At 50.7% G+C, this 16,213-nt stretch overlaps 1 protein-coding gene across 3 annotated transcripts in view; it reads left to right on the top strand.

The window, feature by feature from the left end:
* Pur-alpha (Purine-rich binding protein-alpha) overlaps positions 1 to 16,213 on the top strand; it is a 213,630-nt gene that overhangs the window by 112,782 nt on the left and 84,635 nt on the right. Inside the window, exon 1 of one of the 3 annotated variants that reach the window (XM_084576262.1) lies at positions 2,365 to 3,503. The exons of the other annotated variants lie outside the window; for them this stretch is intronic. Within the exon in view, the coding sequence (XP_084432388.1) occupies positions 3,449 to 3,503 (55 nt within the window). The 5' untranslated portion in view covers positions 2,365 to 3,448. Of the gene's footprint in view, positions 1 to 2,364; positions 3,504 to 16,213 lie in introns of those variants that run through there. 3 annotated transcript variants of the gene reach the window in all.

The raw sequence follows: 16,213 nt of genomic DNA, 5'->3' as shown, positions 1-16,213 counted from the left end.
TACACCTGTCCAGGTTTTGTTTTTTTTTCTTCCTGTGGACGAATCAGTTTGTTCGTTTTATGTTTGGCAATGTCTCGTTGCTGTTGCTGACGCCTTTTTCACCTACTGGCACTGCGCCTTATGCGCCTATTGACAGTTCCTTCGCGAGATGACGAATCCCCTGCGGTAATTGAGGTTGCGCGGAATACTACATTCAGCCGGCCATCGCCAGCCAAGCGCAGCCTGGGAAAGCCTCTTCCATCGCTCGCTTCTTTTCCGCATTTCTGCTGCTAGTTGTGTGCACGCGTTTCTTCCGCGGTGCAGAGCCGACGGGGGCGACAACGTTGCTACGCCTTCAAGAAACGACGGCAAGAGAGACTTTCGATCGGTTCGCGCATGCGCCGTGCACGCCTCTGTCACTTCTCCGGCGTGAAGATGTGCTGCGCGCGCACACGTATCCCTGAAGGGAGAGTCTTCTCCGCAGGGAAGTTCGAAAGCAGAAAGGGAGGCTGGGACTCGCTGCTTCTTATTTTTGGGTTCGATTGCTGGCCGAAGTGGCAACGAGAAGGAGCCAGCGAGAAAGTGCACGACAAAATGCGCTGCACTGTAGCGCTGCTGCTAGCCATCCCGGACAAATGGCGGAAGCGCGGGCTGTTGCGCGATTGGTTACCGCTGCCGCCGCGGAAATGACGTCACTGTGCGCCGCTTCCGTCGTCTGCGGAACGTCTACTCTGCCGTTGCTAGCGCGTGCTTTCTCCTCTCTCTTTTTCCTTCTCGCACTCATCGCTCTCTGGTTTGTGCGTAGCGAACAGAGGCGCGCGCTGGTTGGTTTGCGCCCGCCGGAGGCTTGGGAGAAGGGGGAGTAAACTAGCGCCACCTCTTTCAACCCTCTCCGTCGTCTCCGCCGGCAGATTATCGTGCCGCCAGACATAACTAATAATAATAACTGCAATCCACCGACCGGCACGGCTTGGCGTGCATCCGTGCGCAGAGGCTGAAAGTAGAAGGGAGATGGGGGAGGAGGACGGGTCATTCGCGTCTCTCACGAATTCCCGCGCCATCTTCTTTTGGGCCGGTGTAACCAGACGAAAAAGGGGTGGTCTCTCTCTTTTTACTATATATTCCTTTCATTACCACCCTGCTTACAAGGCAAAGCGAAAGCAAAAATTGACTTTTTTATTTCAATGTGTCTTGAACGTACTACGTCGCGTGTCTGCGTCCTGTGCTACAGCCGCAGCGGATTTTTTTTTTTTTTTTGTGTGTAACCATGTCAGTGCAATCTCATCGATTTTTTTCGTATTCGTTTTGCATGTTAAACTTCCCGCCATGACTGCATTCTGCTACCTTTATATCGGCTTGTCTTCTTCCTTAAAGCTAAAACGACCATGGTCCGTTACCTCTTTCGTCGGACAGAGTAGTGCAATGAGCTTCAAACGTTGCCGAAATCGTGTGCTGTTTTTTTTTTTTTTTTCTTTTACGACACTGCACCGACGGCGAGCGCTGTGTCGTAATGCGTTCCACCTCGGGATCAATTGAGCGCAATTGGTGCAGAAACCTAGCGCTCCCCTCTTATTGGCTGTTCCTGGTCACGTGTCCTTCGGGGACCGGTAGAGTTCAAATGCAAGCTCCAAGGCGGCACGGCGTTGTAGCGGACGACGCCTGCTGTGGGCTTTGTATGTGCCGATTTGTATCTCAGAATTTTTTCTTCAATCGAGAGCGCTGCGGGAGTGCTTGTTGCTGTTGGCATCTTCGAGTCAGGGCAGCTGGAAGACGCTGCCAAAATTTGATGGCTTGTTGCCTCGAGGATCGCATTTTGCGTTCGTCGCACCTGGCGGTTGCGTCGGTTCTTTTTTTTTTTTTCGGGGTTTAAATTTGTGGCCTTAGGTTCACACTGGTAACGGCAATGCTATTTGGGGAAGTTCAAAAACATTGATTCATACGCGGTGATCAAATACCAGTAAGGACCTCTACTGCTTTCTTGTAGAAACAGCGCAGATGGCAGCAGACAACGTACAGTTGATAGATCTCGTTCCCCGCTTCCTGAAGAGACGGCTCATGCACTCGACTTCAGCTTCCAGACGGCGTCATGACATGCCGCTCTCCGGCCGTAGTTTTTGTTCGCGTTTGACGGGGCCACCCGTCGAGACAGACGGGGTCGGCGGCTTTTTGGCGCGAAACATAAAGGCGTCTCGAGGCGCGCGAGAGCGGGCGCGAGACTGCGGCGCGTGATGCGGCCTTCCAAACAAGCAAATGCGCGTCTGGCGGCGGCACGCATCAAATAAATACAAATCAGCTGCTGCGTCTGCGCCGGTAGTTGAGGCCCCCTCCGCGGGCCGCCGGCGCGGCGCTGCGGTAGCGCGGCCGACGCTGGCGGCTTCCTTCCCGCCGGCGCAGACGGGTTCGCAGACGACAGGGCGTGAAGCAGACGACGGGAAGGGGTGAGGAGCAGCGCGGCCGTACGGTCCGTCTGGCTCGGTTGGTTGGCTGGACAACGGCTGGAGTGCAGCAGGCAAAGCGGCAGCCGGGTGGTTTCGTTGCGTGGTGCCGCTGGTACCGGCCCGTGGTAGTACCGCTGGTGGTTTTTGCTGGTCATCGCGCCGCGACAGGTTTGTGTGCCGGACCGCCGAGTGGCGAGCAGTGGACCGTTTGATCATCTGGCGGCGGAGCAAGTTCCGAAGTTGCGGCGTGTGATCGGGGGGACGGGCAGATCGTCGGACTCGAGGGGTACGCCTCGGTGGTACGTGCTGCGCGTTTCGTCGTTTTCGTTTTCCGAGTGGACGGCGGCGTCTTGTTGCTAACGGGACGGTGAGAACAACCGCAAAGAAAGCTGCAAAGGAGCGCGAGGGAGAGAGGAAGGGGAGAGCGAGCGTGAAACCACTACGCGAAGCGGAGACGGCCGCGGCCAGCAGGGGCGGAGTTGGGAAACCGAAGCGGACGACGGTCAAACGTCTGTTATTGCCGCGCGCAGCAGACGACGGCCTCCAGACTGTTTGGACGGAGGAAAACAAAGCGGCAGTATTTAAAGATGGCGGAAGGAGTGCCTCTGTAACGGATCGCCTCGTTGTGGGTCCTTCCGCTTTGGACACAACTTCACCGACTGGAGCCGAAACTGCAAGCATGCCAGAGGAGATTACGCGGTACCGGAGCCTGATGAAGTAGGTGCAACCGAATTCAGGCATCGAAACGACATTCCCAGAACATAACCGTCGGTGTGTGGTTCAATTTATGTATCGTGCACCCGAGACGGACAAGCTGTCGGGTTTGACAAGCGTCGGCGATATCTTGGTAACTAGCGGCATTTGTTTAGAACGGCCGAAAGCTTAGGAAGTGAAAAAACAAAAAGGGTCTTAAAGAGGTTGACTTAGAACTGTAGAACTGACACTCCTTATTTCGCGGCTACTCTTGGACAATTTGTTTTGAGGTCACAGCCGGACACTCTGTGGAAAACCAATATCTCGAAGACGTCTTGATGCCGGCCGGATTCATGATGGATATATCCCGCCATTCCTCATCGAGCGAGCTCGGTAAGTACTTTGCAAAAACTGTCCTCCACACGCAGTGCTGCCCGAGGTGTATTCGCGCCGACTACCTGGGGGGCTTGCAACTATGGAGACCCGAGCTTTTTGAGTAGAGACATGCATGACGCGTCATTCCTGACAAGGTGACAAGGTCCGAAGGCATTATTGCTACCCAAGGAAGGTGAATACTCACAGTAAGAACCAGTATGGTCGTCCGCGTGTTGACTGCGATTGCAGCTCTAGTGTGGCTAGAAATGATATTTTTTTGTCAGAACATCTTAACTCATAGTCCCTTTAGTACGTTTTCATATTATATACGGAATTAAAGACAAAAACTGGTTCCTGGGAGGTGAACTAACGTTTGCCTTCCTTATCACTGGTTCGATCACCTGTGGACATGGTTGTCATCCGAGGCTGGGCATGAAAATGTCAACCAGAGCGGCTGCTGCAACATTGCATGCGCGGTGCCGGCGTGTTTGGCACACGCTGCCTCTCCATTGGAGTGAACGAAAGCTCGTCGCCGTCAGAGTTTCCTTAACTATTTACGCCGTACTCGTGACGCACGTACCAAGCGAGTGACATCACGCGACGGTTTCTGTGATCTTTGCAATGAGGTCCTCCCGCGCTGGCGCCTCTCTGTGCGTCACGAGTTAGTCGCGCGCGTTGCCTTCCTTATTGCCGCTAACGTCACTTGACCGGCGCTAACACGACTGCTCGCTTCCGGGATTGTGGGTTTTCCACGTCCTAACAGCGCTGTTGCCCGAGCAACCTTCGATTCGTAAACGATCATGCAGTCGTGCATGACGTGGTTGACCTCGGTGCCGGTCCCAAAGCCGAGTGATCTTGCAGATCGTGTCTCTGTTGGGCGTCGCGTTGCCGATTGCGTGTCAAGTCGTTTAACCAACCGTATTTTACGTCACGCTTAGATTCTCTCCAGCGTTTCCTGTATTGGTCAATCCGCCGTCGACGTTTTCGAGCTCGTAATTACTGCAGACGTTATCAGCACCGACTCACTGTGTTCCTTTTTTTTTTTTTAATTTTTTACACAGGCGTTGCACAATGCTTCTGACGAAAGGCTGTCTTCTTCGAACAGCTGTTATCGGTGTAGAGCACCGACATGTCGGGCGGTCGCAGTCGCCGCCGCATTAAACGGTTGACGGAGTCCGCCATCATGGTGGTTAGGGGAAGGTTTAAAAAGAAGGAACAATAAACAAAGCTGACCACCAACCAGACGGCCGCTTCGCCCGCACGCGCAGTGCGCAGTTGGGGCTGCGCAGGTGCGCATGTGGCGGAGGGTTAGCAGACGCAGAGGGCGAGGGGGAACGAGACGATGTAAATAGCTGCAAACGAAAAGCTCGTGTAAAGATTCCCCCCCCCCCCCCCTTTTTTTTTTCTCTCTCTCTCTTTCGTGTTCTCTCTGCTTTGTTCTTCATTTTGCTGTGAGCTTTCGTACTAAAGTAAAAAAAAAATAATAATAAAAGAACGAAATTGATGAGAGTTCGCAAAAAAACCCTGTAGGCAAAATAACTCGTTTATCACCACTGCGCGCGTGCGACTTGACGACTGGGGCTGCAACTTCGATGCGACGCGTGCTACCAGCGCCACTGATGCTAGCATATATTTTACGAGACCTATTTGTTGTGGCTTCAGCAGTTAGGTTGGTTGGACGGAATCATTCCCTTTTTTTTTTTTGTATTGTTAACCCTACCGGAGCCTAAGGGTGGATAGATGCGTGCTGGTCAGTGGCCTCTGTAATCGGTTTCGTCGGTGTGAGCTCCCGTGCGGTCTCGTGCAGACGTGGTGTTGTTTTCCACTTCTGCTCGTTCTCGGAAAAAGGTCGTCTGCTTCAGATTCCTTCTGTCCGGTTGTACTGGTCCTCTCTTGAATTCTTTCATGCTTGCCGCTTCCAGCGATCCGTTCGTCTTTGTCCTTCGAACGCGTGCGGGAAGACATAGCGAGGGCGGCCATTTTGACGCTCGTTCGTTCCAACGGTCGCTGCGGCTGTGACGAGTGCGCTGCTGGCAACCCTGCTAGCTTGAATCTCTTGTCGCTTCAGCGCGTGTGGGCCGACGCGATGTCTTTCTAATTTATCCAGTAAAACGAAGCTTACGTTTGCAGTTTTAGCCGATGAATTAAGTAGGCCTAACTGTGGGGTGCGCTACAGGAGAGATGCGAGTGTGGCTTCGCCACGGCAAGGTTGTTTGCGGTGTCGTGCTGCTGCGTATAAGGTAATTGGAAACCAGCTTGTCTTGTGTACGCGTTGAGGCGAAAAGTGACTCGAATCTGGTGCGCCACTGACGTATTTGAATGTTCGGACATTAATTCATACTATGGCGTGTCTGTGAATGGTCGACCGTTTCATACTTTGACGTGTTAATTCCTTCAGCGTCTGTCTGGTGTGTTGGTTTTGTTGCCCGTGGTTCGGTTTAGTTTATACGGTTTGACATCCAGAAGTGACTCGGGGTATGAGGGACGCCATAAGGGAAGAGGGTCGGAAATTTTGACGACTGCTGACGCCGCATGGTACACGGGTGCCTTGCTTTTCGCCTCCACCCAAAGGTGGCTCTGCGGCTTGATGTGCGTTATTTTGCGATGAATGCGCCAGTAGGGCACGGCTCCGTAGGTGAAAAGGTGAGGAAAGAAAATACCGGCCTTAATAGACCGCCAATAAGATAATGGAGTTGGTTCGGTTCACCAGATTTAATCAGTGTTAAAGGACTCCTACGTAACGTCCTATAAGTATTCGTTCTGCGAGGGACACCGTAGTGGAGGGCTGCAGATAATTTCGAGACAACTTGGAGTTCTTTAACGTGCACCGACATCGCAGAGCACACGGATGCCTTTTACGTTTCGCCTTCAGGCGCCTTCTTCGTTATAACGATAAATTCGCTATAGCGAAGCCGCTACCTGTGAATTATCCCTTGGTGGCAGCTGGTGCGTATGGCAGAGCTGCTACTCATATATCCGAGCGGGGTATCTCGGCCGGCTGACGGCGACAGGCGTTATCGTATACGGGGTCACCTTATCTCACGGTAGATGCCACGGTGTTCGCTACGCATGCTTCCCACCTGTAAGTGGCCCTGTATTTGGCTCTAACGGCAGAACTTTGAATACAAAGAAGGCATCACATGACCGAGTAGATAATAAAGCGGCGCAATGTTTTGCTGAAAACACAGCTTTGAAAACGTTTGGGTGGGTTAAACAGTCGTGTCGTTTCATTATCTACCTAGTCATATGATGCCCTGTTTGTATTCAAAGCTCTGTCGTTTGCAGTAAAATTTCTGTCGCTCGGTATAGTAAACAGCACCAGTAATGCCGTTTGTCTCTTCCTCTTCTGTCTTTTTTTTTCTTTTTTTTTTCTACTGCTTCTATTTTTACTTAAGATGACCCACCGACTAGCCCACACCAAGGTTTAAAGGCGAAAGCCTTAATGACTCACACTAGGGCCATTTTTTAACAACCACAAGTGCAGTAAAATTTCATTGTAGGTGTAGGAGAGTGGCTACACTGGTGTAGGTTAAACAAATGGCCCTACTGTCGTCGACAAAACCTGTCCGCGCGAGCGGCGCACCTGATTGGTCGACAGAGAAGTGACGTCACCAGCCGCCAAATTCGAAGCGACCAACCAGAAGTCTCATCTTGTCTAGCGTTCCTGCCATCTGCAATCCCACACTTGAACGCGCGTCAAGGAACGCCACGCGACAGGAGCGTTGGTGTACCGTCCAAGCACGCACTTGTCCTAGAAAGTGTGACAGATACTGCCCCTTTCCTTTCGTGTAAACCAATTATAATTATATTTAGCACTGCAACGAACGCCGATGAAAGGTAAACAGTGAGAGGCAAATGATAGGAGAGGAAAGGTAGGCTTTCGTCATTCTCCTCTTAAGAGCCGTCTAAGGTAATTTTTATCGGTGCAGCAGGCGCTCTGCACGGGTTAATGCGGAACCGTTGGTTAGACTGGTTGGTTGCTTCTCAGCGAATAGAAAAACTTGTCCGGACATTCAGCCGCTGCTCGTTGTTATAGTTACTACGTACGTGTGGTGACTATACTTGGCTTGTGCTTTTACTTGCTAAGTAGTACTTCTTATGTCTTTCTGATTTCTTTGTTCTTTGCTGATTGGTTTTGGGAGTATAAGTCGCTGCACATAGCGATACTCTTTGAGGCAGTGTAAAGGTGAACATCTTACGTTAGTTCGCAGTCTGTGGTTGCATCTCAGCGGTAGCTTAGAAGAATACTTAGTAGCAGGCTTTATTTCCCAACTTGTTTCTACCCAGGCCTCTACACTGTTCCTTTTCCGCAATGGAGATTAATTGTGCTCTTTCGTGTTGCTCAGACTTGGGCACACCCTTTGCGAGGAGCGCCTTTATCTGGCGCGTAATATTACCGTGCCAAAGCAGGTCTGGTTGCTCTGTTCGCCCAGTGAACGACAGAGGAGGGAAGAGAGGGAACGACCGCTAGGCATGCCGGATGCTCAGCCGACGGTGCATCTGTCCGCGCCACGGATGTCATGGCGTCGCGCGGCGGCGTTCCCGCTGTCAGCGCTTGCGCACCGCAGTACATGCGGCATGGCGCAGCCTGTCGTGTAGCTCAGCTTCGCGCCATTTTCTTCGCGCCAAATTCCTTGGCTTCTTGCGAAACAAGGGCAAAAAAAAAAAAAAAGGAGAAGGGCAGGAGGGACTCAACTGTTCACGCGTAGACAATAAAAGTACAGGTGAGCGGTGTATTTTTTTCCCTGCAATTTTCGTTCGATGAGAAATCGCCTTGTGGAGATGATGTGGCGATCTTAATCAGGTAACCAGCGGTTGAGTTTCCAGAAGGAAAAGCGCTCATGATTTTAAGGCGATATAGCCGTTATAGGTTCATGAGTGTGGACAGGATTTGTGATTCCGCGGAAGATGTCACACCGCCGTCGTCGAGAAATTAATTGATTGATGACTTAAAGGAATTGTAGGGGGGGGGGGGGGGGGGGACTTGTCTCTGTGCTTGTTTTAGTTGGTGTGGTGGATTTAATAATTAGAGCCAGAAACGTCAATTCGACGTCAAAATAGCCGAGGACGTCGATATAGTGTGCAGACGTCAAAACAGCAACGGACGTCGAAATTGTGCGAAATTCGTCAAAACTGTGCAAAAATAAACGTGAAAAAAAAAACGAGAAAATAAAAGAAGCAAATCAGCGGAAAGTCGCAGGAAAGGCTTTCGCCTTACGACGCTTAAGAGAGATCTCTCCAACGAATTTTTTCGAACTACGCGGGGAGAATTCAAGTAGCTGCTGCAGAGTTGAATGCCTCGGAGGAGCAAGCTCTGCTGATTTCACGTATTTTCGCTCACGTGGTCTTCAGGCCTAGCTCGCTGTTATGAAGTTGTACGGTCAGTAATATGTGACGGTGCGATGTGATTGTGGGGAAAATTTGTCGAATTCCTTCTTTTTTTTTTTTTATCTCTGAATTATCTCCTGACGTCGCACTGGCGTGATGCGTCTAGTAGTCTTGTTGTTGCGGGAAATCTCATTTCCGGCTCGCCCTGTCTCTCTCGTCACACACAAAGCTTTGTGAAAACTCCGCGCCGAAGCGTTTGTTCCTCAGTCGCGCCGCTGTTAACCTTGCGCCAGGACGCGACGACATCCGCACCTCCTCTGCTATGCCGGCATCCGTCTTTTCGCTCGCTCATTCTTGGCCTCCCGTCCTTACCACTGTGGCTTGTTGCTTGCGCATGCCAAGCTTCAGGCTTAGCTCGATATCAGTTGGCAAGTGCTGTACGCACCCACTCGCTCGGCAGCCTGGTGCTTACGTATCCACAGTATGACCGATCACTATTAGTATGACGTAGTATAATTGCTAATTGAAGCAAGACCAGGAAGTTACGACAGCATCTTCCTTCCTCCATGTATGACATCATGGGCCCGGGATAGAGGGCATGCACGAACTTACGTTCTAAAGTTAAGTGGTCTAGCGGGGCTGCTAAGTTCCTTCTTGTGCTGTATTTTTTTTTCTTTTTTATTTCGTCTAATTATCGCATTGTCGGTACTCGGGGTTTCGGACGCGACCGAGCGCTGAAGATTGCTTTTCTCTGTTTCTTTTGTTTGTTTTAAAGGATGGGGGGGATCGATCAATACACTCTGTCGGTGGTATTTTTTCGCAGCTGTATACGGATCGTAATCTTGGCGTGCAGAATTTCCGCATACTGGGTACCTCTTCGTCGTGCAGCAGCCGCGCGCTGACTAAAGCAGCTTCAGAGAGTATAACGACGTTTTTAAATTGCAAAGTGGTTTCTTTCGAATTTAGCTGTTTGCCCTTCGATGTAGATTCGATAGCAGACCTCTGTGTCCAGTCTTCCTGGTAGACATAGCCTCTGCTTCACCGAATCGATCACCACTCGTCGTTCTGTCGTACATTTGTCCAGTTATATTGTCTTTGCATTAGCCGTATTTAAGTGCTTTAACTGTCTCTGCAGATGTCTCGAAACCTTATACCTGCACATTTGTTTTTCGCCTTGGCTCTGCTATAGCCTCGGAACAGGTATTTCCCGTGAGCGCACAGTGTTCTATTTCCCGACACGAGCCTCGTCTTATCCAGATTGCGCTTGTAACATTGCGCTTGTGTTTCCTCCTTTGTTTCTCTTGTCTGCGCTTTAAGCCCTTGTATCTGCGGTCTCGTCTCCAACTACCTGTCTCGCTTCTCGACCCGGAACAAATCCCAACGCGAACAAAACCATTTGTATGCATGCGTCACGACCCTTCCTTCCACGTCGGCCAGGGGGATCAGATCCCTCTCCCAAACGCATCATTTGGACTCCGGGCCACCAGGGTCTGCGAGGTAACGAAGCCGCTTACGCGGCTGCCCGAGCGCTTACTTACCGGGCTCCTCACACAGATTCCTCCGGCTTCGAGTATAGGAAACCGCTCCTGCGGTTTCGCGAAATTCTAATTGACTATTGCGAACAACGTCAGCTTTACCCGGTTCCTGGCAAAGGGTTGAGTGGGGAGGACGAACGAACCCTGAGGCGTCTTCAGACAAACACTTTAAACATTTCGATTCCAAGATAGATGGGCGGTGCCCACACTGTGGGGTGACTTCCGATGTCTGCCATATGGTGTGGGCACGTCAGAAGAATCCTACCCTTTCCCCTACTCCTTTCCCCACCCGAGAGGCCTGGGAGGCGGCCCTGCTCAGCTGCTCATCGCTATAGGGTCCCAACGGGCTCTTGTCCAGCGGGGCCCCGACTAAGGACTCCACTCATGTAAAGGGTCCTTTTTGGGCCTGCACACTCTCATTTTCTAATTAAATGTTTTTCACCACCACCCAAACTGCCGCGTTTCATTAAAAGTGTCGGGACAGTCCTGTCTTATCAAAGCACGCTACGAGATTAGGGTTGAAAGAAGAAGGTGTTGTCTCATACTTGAGCTCTTCAGTATCCGGTGAACGAGAATGCGTAACTTTAATTCGACATTGGAAAGTGTAGAAATCAAACTCAGTGGCGCCATGCAACCTTGCGGCTGAGACTGTATCATTTACGCGCATCCAACCACATGACCCGGTCTCGGTGAAATATAGGATTTATCTCTTGGAAGAAGGCAGCAGAGCAGGTAACACCAACACAAAGCACAAGAGGCACACACACGCACACAAGGACTACCTGCTCTGCTGCCCTCTTCCAAGAGATGTGTGACCAACTAGCTCATCGTTCGACTCTATTATAGGTTGCTACTTCACGTTACTAATTACGTTAATTAAATTTTAAATGTTCGTTTTATGTGGTATATTTTGTTCTCAGAATATGAGCTCTTCGTACGAAACACTATAGCCGAGAAAATTGCTTCTTAAAAAAATTGTAGTGCGCCTTACAGGGCCCACAGATGTCACCCTAATGGACAGCTTCACACCGCTGGCATCACCTGAGAGCCAAAAGGGCGCACACGGTGGTTCGTTTTCAGTTTCGTTCGGATTTTTCTTGGCCTCTTAAACGCCAAGTGTTTGTTCCAGTTGCGAAAGCTCCATACTAGTTAGGCGTTCCCCTCGTCTTTTCAGTCTGTTCAACGGGCGCATACATAGCGCGCTGATAAATCGTGCGCCGTATGCGCCCGTTCAGTTATTTCTCTGTCGTCATTTTGTGAATCTGAACTCAGTTCAGTCGGCTGGCCGCTAACCTGGTCGTTTTTTTATCACACTCGCTCCTCTCCACTGCTCTTGGCATGACAAGAAAAAAAAAAAAAAAACGGAGCGTACGAAACAGAAAAAAAAAAAAGCAAAAACGCGGGGCGTTCAACTGCATATCCTAAAACGTGAAACACATTTCAGCTATAAGGAATCCAGCCTACGTAGGCAACATGCCTGATCAACTCGCAAGTGCATGGGCGAATTTTCTTTAACATGTTTTTAGCGCAGCTAAAAATTAGCTGATTCGAACTACTCAGAAACATTTATTAAAAAAAAAAAAAACTGCGCGTTTAGCTGTCCCAACTCCCCCCTTTCCATTTCCCCTTTCCCGTTGTCAAACCTACAAGAGCGCAACTCCAAAGTCCCAGTAGCCTGAAAGCCGCTGCAGGGTAACGAGAGGACATTCTCCAGAACCACGACGATTGTCGGGACGATGACACCGGGAATATTCTTGTAGGCCACACTACCCGATTCACCTCTTTCATCGTACTGGTTCCGCTGGTTGTACTAGCAGTGGGCACATCGTCCGCAAACTCATCCGTTGACACAGCAGCACCTATTGTCCTGTGTGCGGATGCAAAACGAGAAGCGCCTGCATATCTTTAACCCGTCCCGAGGCCAAGCTTACAGTAACGGCATTCCGTCCGCGATAGCATTCCCTTCTCTCGCATTTTTGTTCTTTTTCCTCCCTTGATTCAAGGAGCGGAGACGGCGGGCTTCGCGGTTATCGCGGGTTTCCGCCGCGCGACTCCTAGGTGTCTCGGGCAGGAATCCCCCTCCCACGCTGCTGCCCCGTGCGGGAGCGCTCGTAACATGTGGCAGCAGTGACGATGTTCGTTGGCGGCGCCGCATCTGACGGTTGAGCGCACAATGAGTTTATATAAGAAGGCACATTAGAAAGACGCAGTGTGTTACTGTCCGTTGCCCCCGCCATATACAGAGTAGCCGTCGGATGGCGTGTTCGTTTTCGTTTACACGTGGAACATTTTTCGTTTGTTCGTTCGTTCGGCATTGGCTGCGCAAGTTGGTTTTTACGGTGGAGGGACGACGAGTGGTTACGGGAAGATGCCGAGTAAGCGAACGGGGCCGCTCAGAAATAGCTCGGGCATACCGAGGCAGTTGCCGCCGAGCTTACCGCAGTTACCGCCGGCAGTTGCCGAGCTTACCGAGCTACAAAGGTGCGCGTTAGCCATTATTAGCCACCGTGGTAATCTTCGAAGAATTACTGTCGGACAGTTGAAACACGGGCAAAAGAAAGATGAGCATACACGAACAAAAAGAAAAAGAAAATAGCGGCACCGTTGTGAAAGGTGTCCATACATGTTTTTTTTTTTATGGTCCGGAAAAGGGGTCCTCGCACTCTGGAAAATGATAAGTTTCTAAGTATGTAATCTGCTCGGGCGAATGCTTTTTTCTTTTTTTTTTTATTTTCCTGATAACGGTGTGTGGGGTGTTAATTTTCTCTTGCCCGCTCACCAAGAGTAGAATTGCGTTTCAATTCGTAATCATTCGTCGCAACCCAGTGCTGTGCGTCTGGTTACTCCAGCTCTACGCAGCGTCTATAATTGGCGTATTCACGTGGAAGATCAGTTTACTAACTTACGGTTGACAGGAACCTGAAGGTTAGCGGCAAGAACTGGGAGTCTAAGATATCCTGGCCCCAGTCGAGGAGAAACGAGGGACTTCAGCGACTAAAGTAGTGAGAAGCGAAAACATTGTCTACACAACGTCTAGAAACGTCTAAGTTTAGATCATTAATTAGTCATAAACTACTCTAATTAGTTAGTCCTTAATTAGTAATTGATCATTGATTGATATATGGCCGCATAAGGCACGCATTCGCGCATACTGTGGTGGGGCTCTGTGATTGGTCGAGACCTCCATGACGTCATCCTGTCTCGACCAATCAGAGCCGCCACAAAAGCGGGACACATTTTAAATGTGACCACGACAACGATGAGGCATTAAAGGCTTTCGCCTTAAAAATGAATGAGCAAGTGCAGGACGCGTAATGCGAAGGTAGGATAACGGACGGGTTTGAAAAGAATTCCAAGAACGATCGATCAAGCAGATTGGCGGATAAGGTTATAGAACTTTGCGGCGATAAGAGGCCTTTGTCCTGCAGTGGATGTAGAGCTAGCTGATGATGGTAGCTGTAATGGACATTTCGGAGACTGTCTCGTGATTCGCTTAGTTAGCCTGTAACTTATGTCTCGAAAGCTTTCTTGCGAAACAATGAGGAGCTTCCAAACGGGCACGTCACGCTCGAGGTTAGAGCGTCGTCGTTTTTACTTGCGCTGACGACATTTAGTGCACTGTTCCAATGACTATATGTCGTCGCCTGTATGTCTTTACGTATACCGTCTCTGTACGGCGTCTGTGCACCGTTCCGCGACAGTTTTGTCAGCGTTAGAAGAAAATCGCTACAGCTGTTTCTTGGCTCTCCTTCTTCGATTCGCTGAGCGAGCCCCCGCCGTCAGTGTCGGTTGATCACTCAGTTTCACTCTATAGGAGCCGCGCGCGTGCATCGGGTGTGTATAAATAAATACGCGACCGCCGTCAAAGACAAAAAGCAAAGCAAACACAACGGCGGCCTTTCGCCTTGGCGCCGCTGCGACGCCAGCTGCTGGGTACAACAATGGGCAGTTGACCTGTCTGCGGGAAGAAGGAGATGGATGCACAATGGACGCCCAAGACGCGCGGATAGAGAAGCTCGGGGAGAGGAGCCGGGCGAAAATACGTAAGCGCGCGACTCGAGCATCGTCCCCCTCCTCTCTTCTTGGGGTCGCACACCTGTGTTTCTCCCGATCGAGCCCCTATGTGGCATACGAACAGTAACGCCGTCTGATTTCCCTTTTTTTTTTTTTTTCCCTTTCATTTTTCTCTGCCATTTCAGTCATCGCGTGCTGAACGCGTGTAATACTCAGTGTGCACACGGCCGCCAACACCTTCCGGGAGGTTCGATTCGACGGCCTGTTTAGTGGAAGCTCCTCACGCGTTCGTTGCCTCAGAGATGACCGACCGGTCCCAGAACTCCCTATTAGCCACCATGTCCCTATGCTATCCTGTCGGAGCATTGTGCCCAAACAACGATCTCGGAAGACTTCCGAGCGCTTCGTGCGTCTGCCGTACGGGTTCCGCGGCAGTTGGCGCATCCAGTAAGAATCTGCATTGGGCAAAGTTAAGTGAGGTCAGGCACTGAACTGCCGACAAGGACTTTGGCACTCTTCCGAGGTCTCGAAAAAAACTTAAAGAACCGAGGGCAGGACAGACGGTGACTAGAGTTGAATAAACATCACTTGCAGTAGAGAAATCGGATAATGTCGGTATGTAAACTACAGGCTTATTTAATAAAGGTGCGAATTATCATAAGTTCAGAATCGGTCCAGAACCTGCCGTGGCGTGTGCGACAACTTGTTTCTTTGTACGCGATATAGAAGGGGCCTTTGTACGCGACCCTTGCACTATACATTGCCAATGCTGAGTTCGGCGACGTAGATAGGGAAGCTCCTGTGCAACGCACTCCGAGTCGAAGCGAGCTCTGTGCTGGAGCTAAGCTTGAAGCTCAACTATTTACTACCGTGACTCACTGCTAACGCGTGGCGCCTCCCAGTAACCACATTAGCGAAGCCCGCGCCCTTTCTCGCGCCATTGGCAGCTTCGTCCGAAACCGAGCATGCCGGCGACAACAGACTTGGCCCTGGGTTTTCCCCCCAAAGGCCGCCTCCGCGTACGCCATTCAGACGAGTTAGCTGGCTATAAAATGCATGCACGGCGGCGGCTGTCACGTGTTCACTGGTGGCCGCTGCTCTCGATACCCACTCCCCCCGGCTCCTCCGTGGATGTTCGCCGGGTATGCCTTGACGTGTCTGTCCGTGCATGTGTTTTCGTCGTCGGCCTCCCCCCTGAGCTGCCAAGGCCACCGACTCGCATTTCGTTTTTGCCTTCTTTTCAATCGCACTCTGGGAATCTCTTCTCCTCTGGCGGGCGGTGTCGTGTACAGGAGCGCGCTCGCCAGTTTGCGATATCGCGCGGTGTGTGACGCGCACACGGGTGGCCGTCCGAAATCCTCGCCCTTTCCTCGTTTCCTTTAGCAGATAGGTTGCAACGTGCAGTGGGGGCAGATACGTTCGCTCGAGAAGCCCGCGAATGGCAGGCGCAGGCGGAGAGGTTAATTAAAGAGAAATTATCTTTGTGATTAATTGTCTTTAGTGCACTTCTGAGCATTGCTTGCTGCGGTGCGGTTTTGTCTCTCTTCGCGGTTTCGGGCTTTCTTCCGGGTTTTGTTTCCTAAATAACGAAACCGTTTCTAAAAAAAAAAAAAAAAAAAAAAAAGAACTTAATGCATATGATGGTGACGCTGACTGCAGGAACATTATTAATAATAACGATGACGATATATAATTTGTTTTATTTCCATCATTGAACGAAATTGTTGGTCGCTTGTGCGCATACCTGGGCGACCGGCCGAAATAAGATGGCGTAATCTCGTAAGAGATGGAACAGCATAGCATTTCATGAACAGCTGTTGCGTGCAAGTATGTTCGCGAACTCGCTCAATG

The sequence above is a fragment of the Amblyomma maculatum genome, chromosome 8 (assembly GCF_055883805.1).
Source record: "Amblyomma maculatum isolate TAMU_Amacu chromosome 8, ASM5588380v1, whole genome shotgun sequence".
Lineage (NCBI taxonomy): Eukaryota > Metazoa > Arthropoda > Arachnida > Ixodida > Ixodidae > Amblyomma > Amblyomma maculatum.
The sequence above is the reverse complement of the archived record's forward strand: the minus strand, read 5'-3'. Positions and strand labels throughout refer to the sequence as shown.